Source organism: Mytilus californianus, unplaced genomic scaffold, assembly GCF_021869535.1.
Source record: "Mytilus californianus isolate M0D057914Y unplaced genomic scaffold, xbMytCali1.0.p SCAF_6, whole genome shotgun sequence".
In the NCBI taxonomy this organism is placed as follows: Eukaryota; Metazoa; Mollusca; class Bivalvia; order Mytilida; family Mytilidae; genus Mytilus; species Mytilus californianus.
In genome coordinates, this window is record NW_026262712.1 from 10,298,965 (window position 1) to 10,319,738 (window position 20,774).

General features: G+C 31.1%; 2 protein-coding genes across 2 annotated transcripts in view; one reads left to right on the forward strand and one right to left on the reverse strand.

Moving 5' to 3' along the window:
* The window catches only part of LOC127705292 (di-N-acetylchitobiase-like), a 393,977-nt gene that overhangs the window by 157,359 nt on the left and 215,844 nt on the right, over positions 1-20,774 (reverse strand). The gene's annotated exons all lie outside the window — the stretch shown is intronic.
* On the forward strand, positions 326-18,862 carry LOC127705288 (uncharacterized). Its single transcript, XM_052209606.1, has 4 exons — positions 326-470; positions 2,667-2,772; positions 4,153-4,179; positions 13,807-18,862. The coding sequence occupies exon 4, from the start codon at positions 14,911-14,913 to the stop codon at positions 18,526-18,528; it is 3,618 nt and encodes a 1,205-aa protein (XP_052065566.1). The 5' UTR covers positions 326-470; positions 2,667-2,772; positions 4,153-4,179; positions 13,807-14,910; the 3' UTR covers positions 18,529-18,862.

The following is a 20,774-nucleotide window of genomic DNA, read 5'->3' on the forward strand; positions in this document are numbered from 1 at the left end:
GTCAACCTGACTTAATTTTTCCATGCAATGCTCCTATAATCATGGATAGCGAATGGAATCAAATGTTCAGTTCTACCTTGCCGCCATGCGAAAACGACCGGAAAAGACCGGTGAGTGGAACCATTAGTATTTGTTCATTTTCAGCTACATCAAGTATAACTGTTCAGCAAATACATTTAGAACTTCAAGGTATTATTATCCAGTACTGCTGCTACACACGAAAATCGGTAGAAAAATTAGCTGAACTAAGAAACGTAACTTTTAGTCATGTGAAAAAAGCAAGTATGTCATGTGCTGATTTCAATACATTTATAAGCGAAGCTGAGGACGCCATACTAGATCTAGCGACTGTGTGTGGAAAGGAAGATTATTACAAACAGATGCTTCTGGATCTTCGTGATAAACCACTAGATACCAATATGTTTCGTCAATATGAAAGGGTTCTGTTACAGACGATAAGCAACTATGAGGTAAAATAAGATAGTTGTCTATTGTTAATCGTTTAAACTGAAGGAATGGATGTGAAGAAGGAGCTCAGTGCCATATATTGAAATGCCAAACTAATTATAACAAATTTTATTGGTAGAATATATTTAATTATAAACTAGGGTCTCCTATGATCCTTTCCGTTTTGAATTTTCCTCGGAGTTCTTTATTTTTGTTTTAACCTTTTATCTGATAACTATGATCAACTTATCACAATAATTGATCTATAACTAAGATGTTAACTAGTCAATTCCGCATCCAATTGTTAATTATTTAAAAAGAATATATAAGTCATGTGTTGTCTTGTTTATTATGAATGAAACAGTATATAAACAGACAGACATCCTTAAAATCGATACATGGTGACGTGACGGTGTTTCTTTGAAAAAAACGTAACCAGAATGAACCAAGACGATGCGACGCAAAGTTAATTAACAACAATGTCTTGTCATGAAAAATGTAAATCTTGGAAAACCTGATATATTTATTAGTTCTATTTGGCTTTCAATTACTACGAGTAAACTAAGTTTGGTACTTTGTGACTTTATTCTATACTTTGTATGTCCAAAGTCAGGAATCTTTGATCCAGTTGTAACCGTTCGTTTGTGCCTGTCATATGTGTTTCTCGTGTGTTGTTTTATCATAAATCACGCCGTTTTGCCTTGCTTTTCCTTTATGTTAGGTCGTGATCATTTGCAACTAGCGTTAAGTTTATGGGTTTACCTTCAGCTGCTTTCTGACCTCTGCATTTGATCACTGGTATGTTGCTGTCTCGTTTGTAGTCATACCCCATCTTTGTTTTTCATAAATTGTAATATTTTTAGATAAGGCTTCCGTAACCAATAACTTAATAACTATGTCTTTTGTACATATAGCTTCTGAAGTATACTGTTAGTTACATAGTGTGCGAGTGATCTAATACGATTTATATGAGGTTAATAAATTCCATATGGGATGAGAGCGAAGGTAGAATCCCCATATGGAATTTACTGACACCATATATACATATAGTATTTGGTCACTAGCACACTATGTAACGAATTTATCTAACCGACTATCTTAACATGTAGTATTTAGATTAGTGCTCTATCAAATTGATCAAGTCTTCAATACTAAGTAATTGAGAACCTACTTCTGTTGGTCTACACAAATACAAATGCAAACAACAACAACTTGTTAGCTTTACATTTGGTCTATGAATTTATTTCAATCGTTTATCTTCAATTTCTTTGTTTGTTGAAACCTTTCAGTTTTTTTCTTAAACACCGTGTTGTTTTTATATAGGGACGTAACACCACTACTAACCGTGTATCGAAATAAACCCTGCCTACTTACCTTATATGAAGTATACACGGTCTACACGCTTTAAACCAATCATATTCCTAGAAATGTAAAGGAAGTAGGATAAAAATATGTATACATCATTGGCCGTCACAAATTTGAATATGAACATTCCTGTTGGAATCGATATTTGCCTTTGAAAGTAAATACATGTATCAACGTATCTGTCCAATGTGAAAACCGTCGCCATAGGTTGCCCTTTGTAATTTCTGAAAATGTTTTTTTTTTTAAAAGTCGTATTGATGGCAGAAATTTGATTTTGTTGTTAAGATTTTTTTTACTTTTTCTTTTTACTTTGGGATATTTGGACAACGACATATTATGACGACTGTATGAATGTTGATTTCCATAGGTCTTGTAACTATTTGCCGTCTCCTTGACTGTAAGAAAGTAAAATCAAATACACAGACTATTCCTGTTTCGTACACATTGAAATGTTTTGCATATCCAGAAATATAAGAATGACCAAAACAAATCAGTTCAGAGAAATATAAGAGTATAAGAATCGTTAATTTTATGTTGATTTTATAGCAAAAGAAACATAAAACAGACAATATTTGTTTATAATTAAGCATACCATCGGAGTCTTTAAAATTTCCAAACAACTTATAATTCGTACAGGTACACAATAACAAACAATGTATAAATTAAACTTCTATTGTTTGTTTCATCCTGTCAATGTATGAATAAAACTTGTCATTTTTTTTTACCATGGCGTTGTCAGTTTATTTTCGATCTATGAGAATGACTTTCCCTGTGATATCTTTCGCCCCTTTTTTATAGGAAACCAAAGAATTCACGTTATGGAAAAACACAATAACCTTATATTTCAATTCCAGGATATCATAAAAGAAAACGAGGTGCTGAATGACGGAATTGAGTCACTTAAAAATTCAAACGAAGAAATGAAAGAAAAAATAGAAAAGTTGTGTATATTACAAACAGGTATGATATAATGTTATTTGTTGACTCTGCTGTGTTCCATTTAAAATTTGCTAGATGTACTTAGTAACAACTATACTTTTAAATGAGAAGACCTCAGTTTGTGTGCCGCTTATTTTCCTTCCACAATAAATTAATCATCATGCCTCTGTGTCATATATGTAACATGCATAGTCGCATTTGTCATCCTCGTTTATGATTATTCAGTTTGGGTTATTTTGGGAGGAAAACTTAAATAAAGGCATCCTGATATTGTTTCCGTCATCGGACGGACTTTTAAGTCATAGACAAGACTTCCGTTTGGGACTTTTTTCATAATTTTCATAAGTACTTTGGGAAAGGACAATTATTTTCTCGTTTTTCTGTATACATACTATGATCAATCATATTCTATAAATAAAGTGTATTTGCTATTTACTATCAATTCCGAGTTTATTGTCAGCGGCGGTCATTGATATATCATATGTAGATTTGCTATTTACTATCTATTCCAAGTTTACTATCCACGGCGGTCACTGATATATTATATAGAGATCGAAAATAATCAAAATTGACAAAAAAAAAATTAACGGACTTTTGAAAAAAGGGGGTTGGTTTTAAAAAAAGGATGTGTATATATATTCAACACATATTTCTAGTATGCTATCAAAAGAGAATGTTGTGCAATACAACTGATAAAAATACGACAGATATGCAAACAAATGATCACTCATTTGGCATTAAATGAATGTTGGTCACATTCGAATCAATATATCAATATTTTCTAACACATGTCACGTTTATTTGGATATTTATAACACTGGCAAAAACTCAGAAATTGTGTTGCTTAATCTTTACTTTTGTTGACTTCTTTTTTATTATTCATTGCTTGCAATGTATCTTTTATGTGTCTAAATTTCGTTGATCTGTTGTTTTTGACTGCACCTTGTTATCTTCTCTCCATCTTTTTCATGGGTTTTATAAGCTTATTACTCTAATTTCGAAGTAGGTAGACATTCCACAATATTGCTATAGGAAGACCCAAAAAGTCTCCTAAATAGGGGTGGGGGGGGGGGTCCTGATTTTTCAACAAAAGAGAGAATTACGAGTGAAAAATAATAAATAACGTAAAATAGGAACATTTCATTCTTCTGCTAAAGGCACTTGCTCTAGTCGAAGCTGTTTTAAGAAGAAATCATTATTATTAAATATTTTTAATTGCGTTATTGTTTCGAATTTTGACATAATCAATCTACTCACACTTTGGAATTTGGGGAAAACAATGAAGACACACTAGTATTTTTTACATTCTTGTCCTTTGGTCTTTAGTGATAATTACTGCATTTAAAGGTATACCACATCTGTCTATTTCTATAATGTTGATATACTTCTTTTCTTTTTCAGAAGGGCCGAAGAGAAAAAGACTCATCGGTATGGTTATCTTATTCTTTGTTATAATTTTCCACTGACAAACTATTTAGTTGTTCAACAAATACTTATTTCTTTCGACGAAATATGTTAAGAGATATAATGATAATTGTCTATTTTTTATATTTGATATTGAGTTTCATCTAGAAAATACTTTATACAACTCATATCTAAAAGTACTTTGTAAACAGTTTTGCTTAAATTGAATATAAAAAAGTTAAGCCATTCAGATTAATAATAAATGTGAACAATCATAAGAATTGTAGATAAAGATTTCAATATCACAAATTCCTTAAAATTTAAGTTGAAAAGTTTGACTGTTCCTGTAGAAAACTTGTTATAAACGAGATAGCACATCATAATTTTTATATTGAATGTGTTTAACGAGCCCGGAAATATAGTTTCCCTCCGGGTAAAGTTATCAATTTTTTTCATAAATGTATAATAAAAAGGAAACCAAAAGATGGCCCCCGGTTTGGACAAGGTTTGTTCTACTCATTCTTTAGTTTTCTTTGTTGTGTTTCGTAAACTGTTGTTTTTATTTTGTTAATTTTTCGGATCTTCTAGTATTTGCCATGGTCATGACATTTAGTTGTCGACTTATGATCCCGACTTTCCTGTTGGTATCATCCGCTTCTCTGTTATAATTATTAGAATAATTGGAAAAGATGTTCTCGTTAAAAATTGTCATTAAAGGACAATAACTCTTATAAAAACCTGAACTGGCATTGTTGTCTTATTTGTAGATCTTGTCTTACGCAGGTAGGTTAATGTACTTTAAAAAAAAAACTGGCACTGAATATCGGTGTTTGCATCGAAATCTAAATCTGACGTCATTCACCAAACTACGCGGAATCTGATTGGCTAGATCGTTCCATCAACGTCAAGGTTGGGCTTGCACATCACGTCATACTTCGTGATCATCAGCTGATCGGGCACCTTGTCATGAGTGTCTTATCACGTAAACACACGTTTCAAAGATGGATATTGCTATTATTTTGAGGTAAGTTTGTTTCAAATTATCATATTCTTTTACTGCCAAAGGCCGTATATTTCATTTCATTGATACATCTAGATCAAAATGTACCTTTCTTTAAAAAGGGGTGTTAATTTTCACATTTGGCGTTTTTCTGGCTATTTAAAAAACGGCAATGACGAAAGGCAGTGTTTATAGAAAGTATAATTTTAGGCAAGTCAAAATTACTTTACTAGTGTTAAAATAATGTGGTTGCTTATGAAAAAGTGCTGTCAGACTGACATGCCATGGTCATATTAGATCATACTATTATGGAGGAAAACACTTCCATATATTTTGAGCATAAATCTTCAAATTACTCTTTAAGCATCATGATTATGTCCCATTTTCTCTTAGGTATTTGATTTGTATAATCCTTTACATATTACAAATACAAAGAAGGGGGTCAAAGAAAGAAAAAGAGAGCATAGTAAAAAATGTGCATTTTTTAACTGCTTCATGGCACAGTGTGTGCAGTCATGCCAATAGCTTGTCTAAATTTAGTAAATTATCATTATAAGTAGGAATTTGATATATAAAAATAACTAGCTTTTATAATCATTTAGTATGATGTGACCATTTTTCAAACACAATATTAATTTCATTTATGTTTTAAAATCATATTAACATTTTATTTTATCACTTTTTGTGTTCATACATAGAGCAAATTTGATTTATTGATTTATTGCACTTTAAAAAGATGATATAAACATATTATTATTATATTGATTAACTATCAAAATTGACATGAGTTCTGTCTGTTGTAACTATGATGTCTAGTACAGATTTAAGGAGGACACTTTTGTTTATCAAAAGACACTTTTCAACTATTTAGAGTGTTATGGGCTTGAAAATTTCCAGTTATGATTGTAAAGTTGTCTTCTTCTTTTGTAGAAAGATTATCACTACACATTAGAATGAAATTTCTAATACCCAGAGAAAACATAGTTTCCACAATGCCAAACAAGAGGTCTCCAAAATGTAAGCATTGATATTATTATATTGTTTTGTGTGTACATAACTGCTTCCCTCAGTTTCATTCAGTCAGTGCAGATGAAGTAATATAAATAAGCATATTGGTTAATCAGTGATTATGTCTCAGAAAGTATCATTTTTAGTATTATGTAGTTTAAACTATATAATATATATTGTTATTTTAAAGAAACTTTTTAATTTGGAAATGTATTTTTATCTAAAAGGTTACATCCAAGTTAACTGATATGCTATTTTATAGGAAGATAGAATTAAACTTACTATTTTGTATCAGATCATATATGAGGGTCTGGATGGGGGTCCTTCATTTCTGTATTCTTTAATTTTTTAGGCCATTTCTCTCTAATCTTTATACATTTTGCCCATTATTCTCTATTCTTTATATTTTACCCTTACAGAAATAAAAAGTTTGCTGCAATATTGCAACAATATAGCGGCAATATTGCAGCAAACAAATTTGTTTGCAAGAAGTGTTTGCAAGAAAGTTGCAGGTTGTTGCAGCTACCTGCAACATTCTCGCAATGTTACTGCAACAAAATTTGTTTGCAAGAAAATTGCAGCAAGTTTGCTGCAATGTTGCAAGAAAGAATTTGTTAGCTAGAAAGTTGCAGGAACCTTTTCTTTTATTATTTAAGGAATGACTTTTTGCAACAACTTTGCAAGAAAAGTTTCTTTAATAATGTCAGACAATCAGATAGTTTAAGTTGCACCAATATTTCAAGCATTTTAAAATATTACATATGATTATTTGTTTTAAGATTTAAATTAAGGTTCAAATAATACACAACATATTGTTTCTTTGAACATTTGGTTATGGATACTTCTAACTATCTAAATTTGTTGTCGTCATACTTTATTTTAATCAGAAATATCTGGATATTTGAATAATTTATTTTAAATAAATCTTCAAATAACAATGCTTATATTTTTAGAATTCCTAAACTGTACATCACATTTATATGATATTTTGTAAGGAAAGAATTTCAAGAATACTTTGGTATTTATTTCAACAAGTTTAATCTAAATAATTGAGTCATAATAATTTTTGTTCTACATGTATTGTTATGCCTTTTTGTCACTTTTTTATGACATTTTTCTATGAACAATATTTTTAATTCTAATATTTTCCATCAAATGAATTTAGCCTCACCTGCAGGTTGCATTTTGTTTAATTTCTAGTATCATTATTTTAAAACTATGTATACACAAATTATCTTTCTCATCTCAATTAGTAATATGAGCTGGTGATAGAAATGTAATGTGCCATCTGGTTTCCATGTATCTCTGTGTAGTGGTAAAGTAAGGAAGTACCATAAATTAATGTACAGAGTTTGAGGCCAAATTAAGGGTAGAGCATTTCTTCTTTGTATATATTTCCATTATAACTTATAACATCAAAGATAAAAAAAAAAAAATATATATAATTATTTTTTTATTATAATATATAACAAATATTCAAGATTTAGGCAATTGATATTTATAATTAGGGGCAAATTTCAAAGGGATCACATTGTCACAATACCCTAAGCAACCTAAGCAAAATTTGAACTGGACATGAACATGCATACAACAAACAAAGATGTCTTCTATCATGAACAAAGTAATATGAATTTTACAATGGATTTAGATCCAAAAGTTCCAACTAATTCTATTGACACTGGATAGTGCATATGATAGCCTTCAGTTGACATGACTCTTGGATTTAGGAAGATTGGTGTTTACACATAATTTGGATAACATCTTTTGGTAAGTACAACGGAGTTGAATGTCCACCATTTTGAATAAGTGCTTGCTCTTACAGTTCAAAATAGTGATATTTAAAGAGTTTTCTTAACTTAATAGAGTTGACAAAAGTATAAGACAATAGATTTATGCACATGAATATTATTAAAATTGTGTAAGACAGGAGATATTTTTTTAAATCTTTTTAAGACTATATGTTTTAGAAAGTACATTACTTAAATTGAAACAAGAAATCTTCTAATAAAAGCAGTTTGGTATCAAATTAGAGATCTGTGATTTGACTGCCAATAAGAGGTCTATCAACAAATGGCAACAATATTTAGCTTTTATATATACACAACTAATCTCAAAAATTTTTAAAAAAAGACAAGACCAATTATGTTATAGTTCAATGAAAAACAAATATTCAAAAAAGCAATAACAACCTAGTACTGGCATAAGGTTAAATGTATTCTATAGTAATATGCAATTTCTAGAAGGACTTGATCACTTTTAGACATTGACCCTTTAAGTGAAACAAATGCTGGAAAAATTGGTCTGTAATCATCTCTTTATAAAGAGTTATTTTCATTTTACAAGTCCAGAATTTACAATATATAGTAGTAACTTATATCTTTATATCTTTATAATGTTTAGTTATTCTTTTAATGTATGCTAAATTCTTTAACTTTTATTTTGCAGTATTTGAAATCAGAAAATTCAACTTTAAGGACAGTGAGTACAGAGAAACAGAACTAAAGGATACACAGATATGTAACACAGCAACCTATAGAGGACAGAGAAAATTTTGTTTTATTATTAAATCATACTTTTTTAAATGTTTAGTTTTTAATTCCTAATTTTTCAACTGAAATTGTTGAAAGATTTGCTGCAATGTTACTGCAATATTGCAAGAAATTAATTTTCCTGCAATATTGCTGCAACATTGCAGCTAATGAATTTGCCGCAATATTGCTGCGACAATCATAGCTACTGATTTTCCCGCAAAAATTTGCTGCAATATTGCCGCAAATTGTTGCGGCAATATTGCAGCAACTGTTTGCAAGAAAACTAATTTACATACGAAAAATGAATATTTGCAGCAATATTGCCGCAAATATTTGCAGCAACATTGCCGCAAATATTTGCAAGAAGCCTTATTTTTCCATAAGGGTAGCACCTCATTATTCTCTATTCTTATTATAATTTTTTTGTTCCATTATTCTCTATTATGTAAACTCCATACCCTCATATATCAAGTATATTTTATCCAAATATTGTTAACAATTCTATTTAAGCACTTTGGTGACTTGTAAGCAATGGTATTATACCACACAATAAAACTGTGAGAGAAAAAGACTGCACTTCCTTTATTTTGAAAATGCAGCAAAAGAAAATTGTGTATCATATAAAAACTACAGAGATGATTCTGGATCTATGCATGAAAAGAGAAATGATAGAAAATATATATGTGAGAATTAGTTTTTGATAATTTATATCAAAGAAGACTGATTACTGAGCTGTGTATAAGATAATTCATGACATGTTACATGTGAATTAAAGGAAAATTGAGGAATAATGCAATGATCAGTATGACAACAAATGAATATCAATAAGTTGAACAATATAGTGTTTCTGGAACATAGAAGACAGAGAAATAAAAATATAATCAGAGGAAAATACTGTGTACTTGTTTCTTGTGGGGATTTACATACAAAAGGAAATTGTCAGATAAAACATGTTATAATATTGTGATGATTTAAAATCTGTGAGAAATGAAATGTTTATGACTATTTATGACATTTATTACTAAGATGTCAAAACAGACTGATAGCTTTAAATAACAATGTGTAAAGCTGATTTGTGGCATACAAAAAAGTGAATTTAAAATTAACCAGTTGAAAATCATTGAAGCCAAACAATGTTTAGTATTACAACAAATGGATATCAAACAAGGAACCAATAACTAATTTGATTCTGGAACATGTAAGACAGAGACATTTCAAAGGTTTGAATGTGATTTGGATTTATTGAATGAAAAAAATTAGTGTAGCAGGATTTGATATTTTCAAAATAAAGTGTGAGGCATTATTTAGATCAGAAATATATGAAGATTCATCAGACATCTTTATAAAACATTTAAATAGACATTTACTATTAACTATTTTACCATTCATTTATACTTTATTATGAATTGAAAAATCAAAAGCTTTATTACAAATCATTGTATAGACATTATTTATTTACCCTTGTGTGGCAAGATACATAAACATCATAATACAATGAGTATTATGAAACATGCAAGTTTTTAGTGAAAGTACACATTTATGTACATGTATAAAAAGCTAAACAAATGTTTTAGAAATTCTCTTTAATATTGTATGCTATTAGTTTTCTTTTATCATCCTTCTTAAATTTTTGGGCTAACTACTAGTACTTGATGTACTTTTTTTATTTAGTGTTAGAAGTTAAGTAAGTTTAAAACTTGGACAAATGGATTCAGCAGTTAAAGAAATAAATTTTTTAATATTTTCTGGGCTTTTAACCACTGTCTCTTATTCAGCAGTTACAGGGGATAATGAATGGTACATATTTCTCACAGCAGATTTGATTTCTTGAGGTCAACTTACACATTTTAAGAGAGAAATATCATGTATTATATGACTAATAATGTCTCTGATTTTAATAATCCCTTCATTTGCAGAATGACTGGGTTTTTACAAGGAAATTCATTCATAATGTGCACAATATTTATTATTATTGTTATAAATTTTAAAACTTCACCAGGAAATTGATAATTGAGGACCCTTGAAATAGCTTCTTTTTTTAAGTCAGTAATAAAGGAATTGATCAACACCTTCTACATATAGACTTTAATACTTTTTGACATTTTAAAATATAAAACACATCAGAATGGTGTCTCAACAGTATGACACAAATTTAAAACTATGCATTACCCATAGAAATCCTTTAAATAGTATATTCAAGAAAGAATGCTCACATTGTGTGTGAAATATTGAAGATGAAACACCCACCCCCTTTTTTTTCAAAACGTACTTATTTAAGGGCATGGTATTTTTTAATAATTAACGAATGTTATTGATTGCCATATATGCGTGATTTTCTAAATATGCGTGCATGATATAATCAGAAACAACAGCGCAAGAATGTTTTTATCTTGCATTTATGAAATTCCCGTAAACGCAACTTTGGAATGTTTTACCTCGATTACCTCCCTTCCGCGATCAGTAAAGCGTTTATGCAATGGGCGTCATTTCAGACGGTATATGCGGACAACAAACAAACGAGTAGAACAAGTTACCAACGGCAATATTATTTCAAATCCTTCGAGTTGTTTATAGAAGAATTAGTCAGCTTATTGAAAATTGCTGAACGCTTGTATACATTTTTGGTTAAATTGAAAATAGAGGTATTTTTTATGATAAAATTCATAACAACGGACGTGAATTCCTGGTTTTAATGTTGTTAAAATAAAGGGAAACATTTATCAGTGAGCGATCAGCAGTTTTTATGGAGTAAAAGGTATCTTTTACCATACAGTGAAATTTCATGGCGACATTTTTAGTATGGGAACTTGTTCTACAGGCTAAATCATATGGGAAATTAGTCATATCGTAAAATCACGTGACGACTTAGACACCACGTGTGACAGCAGAAAATATTTTCTTGGTAGACGTATCACCAATGTGTACCACATAAACAAATCTGGAATCAGTTATTTTTCTTTCAAAATAAAAAATAAATAAAAAAGGGGGGATGCCTAGAAAATTAATAAAATCCGGCATTAACCTACCTGCGTACTGGTTAGATTTATCATTTTAATTGTATCCTTATTTATTAGATGCGCAGTTTATGTTTTATCAGGTTTACATTAAAGAGTTAAAAGGTAAAGCCAAACTAGACCAGTTTTCACAGTGCAATTGGCAATTTCTTAGGATTTTGCAACAAAGCATAAATCATGCGGTAGAAAAAACAAGATTGAAGAACATTTAGTTGGTTTTCAAAAATGTCACAACGTTTTATACAATTCAGTTTAAATCTTAAATACATTTTATTGTTGTACATGTTGTATCTTCCCTTTCTGTTACTGTAAAGGAAGATATTGCATATATGGTTTAAAATGGTGAATTTGAAATCATCCCTTCATAAATTTTGACGGACGGCATCACGAGTTGGTTGACCGTTAAAGAATACCCGTTTCACAGATGATATCGGATATGATCCCTATGTCGAAACTACAACTCTGTTCCCTATTCACGAATATACCTACCGAATTAAACTATTTACTAGCTATGCAATAACACGACGGGTGACACATGTGGAGCAGGATCTGCTTACCTTTCCGGACCACCTGAGATCACCCCAGTTTTTGGTGCGGTTCGTGTTTCTTAGTCTTTTAGTTTTCTATGTTGTGTCTTGTGTACTATCAAGTTTCTGTTTGTGTATTTTTTTTTTTTTTTTGGCATTGGCGTCGTCAATTTGTTTTAGATCTATGAGTTTGAATGTCCCTCTGATATCTTTCGTCTCTCTTTTAGTAGCGAAATGCAAACACTAGCAAAAAAACAGGAAAAAGTTTGGTGATTCTTAGAAACACTGTTATAAAAAAAATCAGAATTAATATTCATGCAGAGGATAGTATTGTTTATCTGCACATTTTTGATAAATAAACTTTTTTAAAAGGATTTCATGAATCTTCATGTATTTTACTAGATTTCTTTAACAAAGTTTCTGTAATTGTATTATTTTCATTTTGATTTCCCTTATTTGAAATGCATTTGGTACCATTAAAACGTTTAAACCCGCTGCATTTGTTTGCACCTGTCCTAAGTCAGGAATCTGATGTTCAGAAGTTGTCGTTTGTTGATGTGGTTCATAAGTGTTTCTCGTTTCTCGTTTTTTATATAGATTAGACCGTTGGTTTTCCCGTTTGAATGGTTTTACACTAGTAATTTTTTTTGGGGCCCTTTATAGCTTACTGTTCGGTGTGAGCCAAGGCTCCGTGTTGAAGACCGTACTGTGGTTTACTTTTATAATTTTTACTTGGATGGAGAGTTGTCTCATTGGCACTCATACCACATCTTCTTATATCTATCAGTGAAAATAATGAATAAAAAATACACCCAGTGCAATCATACAACACTAGGTTTTGGTTACGTCTCACATCGAATGGATCTTCCTTAAATGTGTACCTTTCAAAATACTCCTAGCACAATATCCGAACTTCTACCAGTAGATTGGAATTCTCATTTGTACCTGATTCTAATTAATATAAATAGGATATGATAAGTTTCGTCCTGACGAGGGAAGACAAACACTAAATATGCTGTTTTATTTATGATTTATTTTTCAGGATATGCAAAATTTCTATATTAAATTAAGCTGATGCTAAATTGACGAGAATGTTAAAAAGTTTTAATCTTTCGATGTCTAGTTTAACTGAATTCTGTCTATAATATTATGAAAATCTGTCGTTTATATATTAACTTTCTTATTGCGTTATTTCTGTTTACTCTTCTGTGTAAAAAGTATTCTCTATTTGGACAATAATCCAATAGGTATGCATTGAATCCCGATTTGAAATAATTCCTTTTCTTCATTACTAAAGACGTGTTGGGTTTTCCACCTAAACAAGGTAAATTGAAAAGAAGATTCATTACATGTAATTGGCAATGATAATTATATGATCTAAAGCATATAATACTAACAAGATTGAGAAACTAGTTCACTCATTCGAGAAATGTAATACAATAACCAATAATTAAGTCTGATTTAACCTATTGTTCTATACCGTTAAAATCATATCATGCATTATTACACCTCTGACTTTTATGTAAATAATGAAAACTTTCACCTTATTTGATGCTACTTTCTCCATCTAGATGAAACATCTGATGAAATTGAGATTCACGAAAAAGACGTCGCATACATGGAGATAGAAGCAGTTAGACACTGTATCCAGTTATTAGAGAGTAAAAATATCGTGATCTTATCTGGCAGAGAGGGCAGTGGTAAAAGTAAAAATAGTTTTAGAAATACTGAGACAGCTCAAGGAAAAGAAAAGAAACTTTGATGTTTTTAAATTGACAGGACTTAAATATGTATCTGACATTGTTAAACGTAATGTGACAAGTATTGTCCTTTTTGATGATGCTTTTGATAAAATGTGTGATCCATTTTCTAACGATAAACACATCCTTGATCACTTATACTCGTACATAACACTAAATAAGGTCAAATTCATTTTTTCAATGACAAACAGTGTAAAACATGCATGCCAAATGTTATTTTCAACTCACAGATTATTTGATGATTTTGTTGATATTGATCTTAATTCTGAGAAATTTAAGTTGACTGAGGAAGAAAAAGAAAAAATGTTAACTAAATATTGTGACATAAACAAAATTAGGATATATGAGGGCGATGAGGACAATACATTTCAATTTCAGTCAGTATCACATCAAAAGGATGCGAAAGAAACTATTCAGTCAGGGCCAGGGCCAGCTCATTTAATTATTAAAAGAAAAATCATGAATGAAATCATACAAACTGATCCTTTTCCTGGGTTCCCGGAATGTTGTCGAATATTTACAAAGAAAAAAAATAATACTTCTCTAGATATTTTTAGCTTTTCATGGCCTCCAAAAGCTTTAGTAAATGAAATTGAGAAATTGAGAATGGAAGGAATAGATAATTATATGAATGGATTGAAGTATGTCATATTGATTTATGTACTAACACTAGGCCGAAATCAAACTGCAAGTCATTCAAGGCATGTCACATTCCAAATTGGCAGAATTTTTGATTAATGTTTTTTGTATTCTCACGACTTGAATGGCGATTTGAAAACGGTTCGTGTATGCGTCACGGAGAAAATTGATGCACAGGCCTGTAACGAAATTTTCAATGTCTGTTACAACAAGAATAAAGAGGTTTGTAAATCTGATGTAGAACTCATATGTCAAGTATTAACAGGTCGCTATCTAATGAACACAAAAGGTACATATTCCTTTCAACATCAAGCCATTCAAGACAGTGTCCTCATTTCTTATAGCAAGATTAACCCGAAAGCCATCATACCGCTTCTTCGTCTCAACCACATGATAGATATTGTTCATCCACAAAATCACATGGAACAGGCAGACGACATTGTTATTAAAATACCAAAACCATATTATCATGAATTTGCCAAAATAATACTTGTATTAATAGATAGTATATGTTATGACCAAAGCAAACTTGATAGATTTATGAAATCAAGCATAATCACAGAAAATGATGAAGACCTTACATATCAATTGATTGCATGTATACACAATAGAAATGATACCGTACTATGGCCTCGTTTATTAACGACATTTAGATCGTACACCCATCATTATTTTCCATTATATTTGCTCAGAAGCATAGGAAAACTTGATAAAAAAATGTTAACTGTAAATCATACTAAAGATCGAATGTTAATATCAGTTACCATTGCAGACAAACATACTAGCATTTGCATAGATCCTAATCTTTCTATTCAAATAGCATTTCGATCAAAATATAAAGACATCATTAAAAGGTTGTTAAAGAATACCGACCATGTATTGCTCGATTTTACAAATATCTTCGATGAAACAAAACCGGATAGAGTTCTTGGAAATACAAAATTGCTATTAGAGAATGTAAAACATAATATGATTGATATGACGCAGTTATTTATTAACGTAGGCTTCCGCACGAGCGTCGAAGAAAAACCTGCACTAGACTGGATAGTGGATAATGTCGATAATTCTTTAATAGATTATCATAGATGTATAGAAGAAATGTTAGTTGTGTATCAGAATGATATAGTTTTACATATACTAGAGAAGGTTAACCACAGATGGTTGAATATTAATGCAATAGTCAAATTATGCTGTGAAGTTGGATGCAGTGAGATAGTAGAATGGGTGCTTGAGAACATTGATAATGAATTAATTGACGAAGAAGAATTAATCAACACTACGATTGACGGATATGAAAAAGTTAATGACTGTGATTATGATGATGATGATGATGTTTGTAAATTTTGTATTGGTTTTATCATCATTTTAGAACTGTTTATTTTGGAGAAACCTGGAATTTTAAAATATTTTGACTTCAACAGACTTTTTGGTACTGCCAGTAGAAAAAAGTGCTGTGGTGTTTTAAAATTATTATTTGAACACGACAGTAAGTTATCAATCAATACAGATCAAATCATTGAAGTAGTATATAAACATTTCGAAGAAGAGGAAGATGAAGTAAATGAAGAACATTGCATGAAAATTGTTCGACTTATGATGAAATACTATTTAGATATCGACGTCAATAAAATAATAAAGAAAGCAGTTGAAATTGGACTCCCCAATATTGTAGAAAAATTGTTGTTGGACAAAGTTGTCAATATGCATGATATAGCACATTATCTCAATATTACATTAGACAAATTGCGGCGTCAACAGCTTAATTATAGTTTTGTATATTTTGACCGAGGCCGTGGAAAATTACTTCTGTTACTTTTACAAAGAGTAAACACAAAATTCATTGATTTAAACAGTATTATGAATGATGTTTGTCATATTGGTCATTCATCAGCTGTACAGTGGCTACTGGAAAATAAACCTAAACATACTTTCATTATTAGGAATATAATGAACAAAGCCTGCTATCATGGGGATCTTAAACTTGTCGATTATCTTTTTCAAAAATATAGTGCGGCAGATTTTGAATATAAAACTGCAATGCTTAAGGCTTGTCGAAATTCGAAGAAGCAAACGTTAGATGTTTGTAAATGGCTATGGGCAAAAATTGACCGTGATTTGTTTGATATGAAGGTAGCACTGAATAATGCATGTAGATGTGACAATATTAAAGTTGTAACATGGATCCTTACTGATGTTGACAAGGGATTATTTGATACAGAAGCTGCGCTGGTCTTTGCTTGTGAACATGGTAATTTAAATACAGTAGAATTGCTTTTGGATAAATCTAGTATAAACATGATTGATTTTAAATATGCCATTACACTAGCGTGCAAGAATGAAAGGAGTGGTTTCCAAATTACAAAACTATTATACGAACGTGCTGATAAATCAATTTTGGATACAAATACCATAATAGCAGACGCTTGTAAATGCTTCAATAACGATATTATACAATGGATAATAGAAACATGTGACCAAAATATAACTGTAGCTGACAAAAGCGACGCAAACCCGAATTTGATTAATAATTCCGACAAAAATATAATCGACATGAACCGTGCAATAAATTGTATTATTGATATGGATGCGCCTGAGAAAAAAACGAAGAATTTAGATGACACTAAGTATAACCTTTTATGTCTTATCCTTAAGCAATCCGATCTAAGGATGATTGATCTTAACAAAATTTTGACAGAATCCTGTAAAAAGGACTGGTTAGTAATGTTCAGATTTTTACTTGGAAAAGTTAACCATGCATTATTTAATACTCGAGAAATGATAAATCTCGCATGTCAATGTGGGGCGTTCGATATCGTCAAATGGGCGTTAGAAAACATTGATGTTAAATATTTAAATGTTGAAAACGTGATGGTTGAATCGTGTGCCTATGGTTGGCTTGATTGTTTGGTTCTTATTCAGAAACATTGTAATCAATACAAATTCAATGTGCACACAGCAATGGTTGAAGCTTGTACTTATGGCCGCATTAATACAGCCGAGTGGCTTCTACATAACGTTAAGTGCCAGTGTTTTAATCTTCCTTTGCTTTTACAAGAAGCAGGTCGGAATGGGTGGATTAACATTTTTTGCTGGCTTTTACGTAAGGTGAAATTTCGTACATGTGACATGCATGTGGCAACAAACGAGGCACTTGCAAACGGCCATTTACATATCGTCGAAATGATGCTACCCGTTATAGGCAAAAAATGGCTTGATCTTTCTTCCTTTTCAGAGAAAATATATTTAGATTCAATGAAAGAAGCTGTCTTAAAATTTTTACTACATCATTTTGATCCAAACCTCCTGGATATAGCCACTGTGATGACAAAGGCATGCACATTTGGTTGGAAAGATACAGCAGTTTTTATTATAGACAATGATTTAAGCAGTCAGTGTGATTTTACTTTAGCATTTAACAAGGCGTGTGACAATGGAGAAACAGGAATCGTGAAATTGCTATTAGAAAAAGTCGACCGCCAGATTTTAAACGTTAAGAAGGCTATGCTCTCTGTCGCAGTTAAAGGATGGGACGAAATAGCTGTATTGCTATTAGACAAAGTCGAACATACACGGCTAGATATTGGAAACGCCTTTATAGAAGCATGTCGGCATGGAGAAATAGATATTGTTCAAGTAATACTGCGGAAAGTAGACAATAACATGCTTGACATCAAAACAGCTTTTAATAAAGCATGTGAAAATCAAATGCATGAAGAACTTGTCTTGTGGGTTTTAGAAAATATCGACCAAAAACAAGTAGATTTGAAAGCTGTCAAAAAACGGTCAATTCGACATAAATGGTGGAAAGTTCAATTTGTATTGACGAAGGTAGATACTGAAGATCTTAACCAAATCGAACAAGATATTGAAACAGATTGCATCGTTATCTCGTAACAATCTAGTTGAAATGAAACCAATGGACCGAACTTGACTCATTGGACGGCAAAACAAATGATATATCATTGATCTAAGCAAATTTAGATTATTTAAACTTTCGGCAGAACAGTCGCATTTCATTTTGATTAACAATGATTAATGAGTGGTCTTTCTTACAGCATTTATAAATATCAAATTAAGTTCTGATTGTCAGTAAATATCTTAAAGATTTCACTTATCATTTATTATATAGTTGTGCATATTTGTCACTGTATCGCATTTTTAATGTACTGCTTTGAGATCAAAAAGTATAAGCACCATTATTAAAAAAAGTGCTTCGTTGATTCAACAATTATTGTTTTGATTCAGATTTTGCTTTAAGAAAACACATGTAGTAGGTATACAGAATTTGTTATAAAGAATATTCTAATTGTATATCATAATTATGAAACTATAGATACGTATATCTTTTGTGACCGTTTAATCAATGTGTGATCAATCATGAATCTGTACAGCTGATCATATTACATAGTTATTAATTTTTAAATGTACTGAAAAAAGTAAACTTTCCTAAGGATGATTTAAGGTATGTCAAAAGCCTCAATATCCTATCTTACCTCTATTTGGCAAAACTTTAAGGAATTTTTGGTCCTCAATGCTCTTTAACTTCGTACTTTATTTGGCCTTTTCAACATTTTTTTTATTCAAGAGTCACTGATGGGTCTTTTGTAGACGAAACGCGCGTCTAGCTTAAATATAAAATTGCAATCCTGGTACATGGAAAGCCTCAGCTGTCATATATTAGAGATTTACAAAACGTTATGCTGAAGCTTAAAATGTAAAGTTAAGACAGCGTGGTGTTGAATCGAGTCATCAAAATGCTAACTCTAAATTACAATATGCTAAGTTGAATCTGCGCAATTTTGACTTGCAATGACAAGTGCTTTAGTCGTGATAGTATAATGATAAGTCACGATGTTGTGATGATATACCAAACACACGTAACGTTGGGTTTAAAGTACATGATGTGAAGTTGACGTTGCATGATGTTAGCTTGCAGATGGATACTGCTCAGTCATCTACATCGACAGCTATGATAACAAATAAAATGAATAGCTAAAATGTATGGTGCTGACTTGTTATTAATTAATGTTGAGCTGAGATAGTACGATGTTATATCATTGTGATATTACGATTGGTCTATCATGCAATCTGTTGATTTAAAACACCATGATGCACAGTTGAAAGTACATTATGTAGAGTTAAGATAACACGATGCTACACCACTATATTGAAACGAAAGGCTTACCATACAATTTGTTGACTTAAAACAACACGATGCAACGTGTTAAGCTAAGATGCCCACTTGAAACTACAGGACGTACAGTTCATATTTTGTAATGTTAAGCTACGATAGCACGATGTTATATCATTATAATGTCACAGTAGGCTTATTATACAATTTGCTCGTTAAAAACTACAGAACGTACAGTTGAAAGTACGTGATATTAAGCTAAGATGGCACGTTGTTATATCATTAGAATGTCACGATAGGCTTACCACACGATATGCTCGTTTAAAACTACACGACGTACAGTTGAAAGTACGTGATGTTGAGCTATGATAGCAATATCTTATATCATAATAATATCACGATAGGCTTGCCATACAATATGCTCATTTAAAACTACACGACGTACAGTTGAAAGTACGTGTTGTTCAGCTAAGACAGCACGATGTTATATCATTATAATGTCACGATAGGCTTATTACACAATTTTCTCATTTAAAATTACACCACGTACAGCTGAAAGTACGTGATGTTAAGCTAAGATAGCACGTTGTTATATCATTAGAATGTTACGATAGGCTTACCACACGTTATGCTCATTTAAAACTACATAATTTTCAGTTGAAACTAGATGATGTTAAGCTAAGATAGCATGTTGTTATATCATTTGAATGTCACGATAGGCTTACCATACAATATACTCATTTAAAACTACACAACGTACAGTTGAAAGTATGTGATGTTGAGCTATGATAGCACGATGTTATATCGTAATAATATCACGATAGGCTTGCCATACAATATGCTCAGTCAAAACTACACAACGTACAGTTGAAAGTACGTGTTGTTGAGCTCAGATAGCACGATGTTATATCACTATGACGTCACGAGAGGCTTATCATACAATGTGTTGACTTGAAACTACACGATGTAAATTTGAAGAAGTTTGGTCTTGACTTGAAACAGTAAAATG

Bases quoted from the DNA above. Each gene is read 5' to 3' on its own strand.
- LOC127705288 (XM_052209606.1), top strand. From the start codon at position 14,911: ATGAACACAAAAGGTACATATTCCTTTCAACATCAAGCCATTCAAGAC.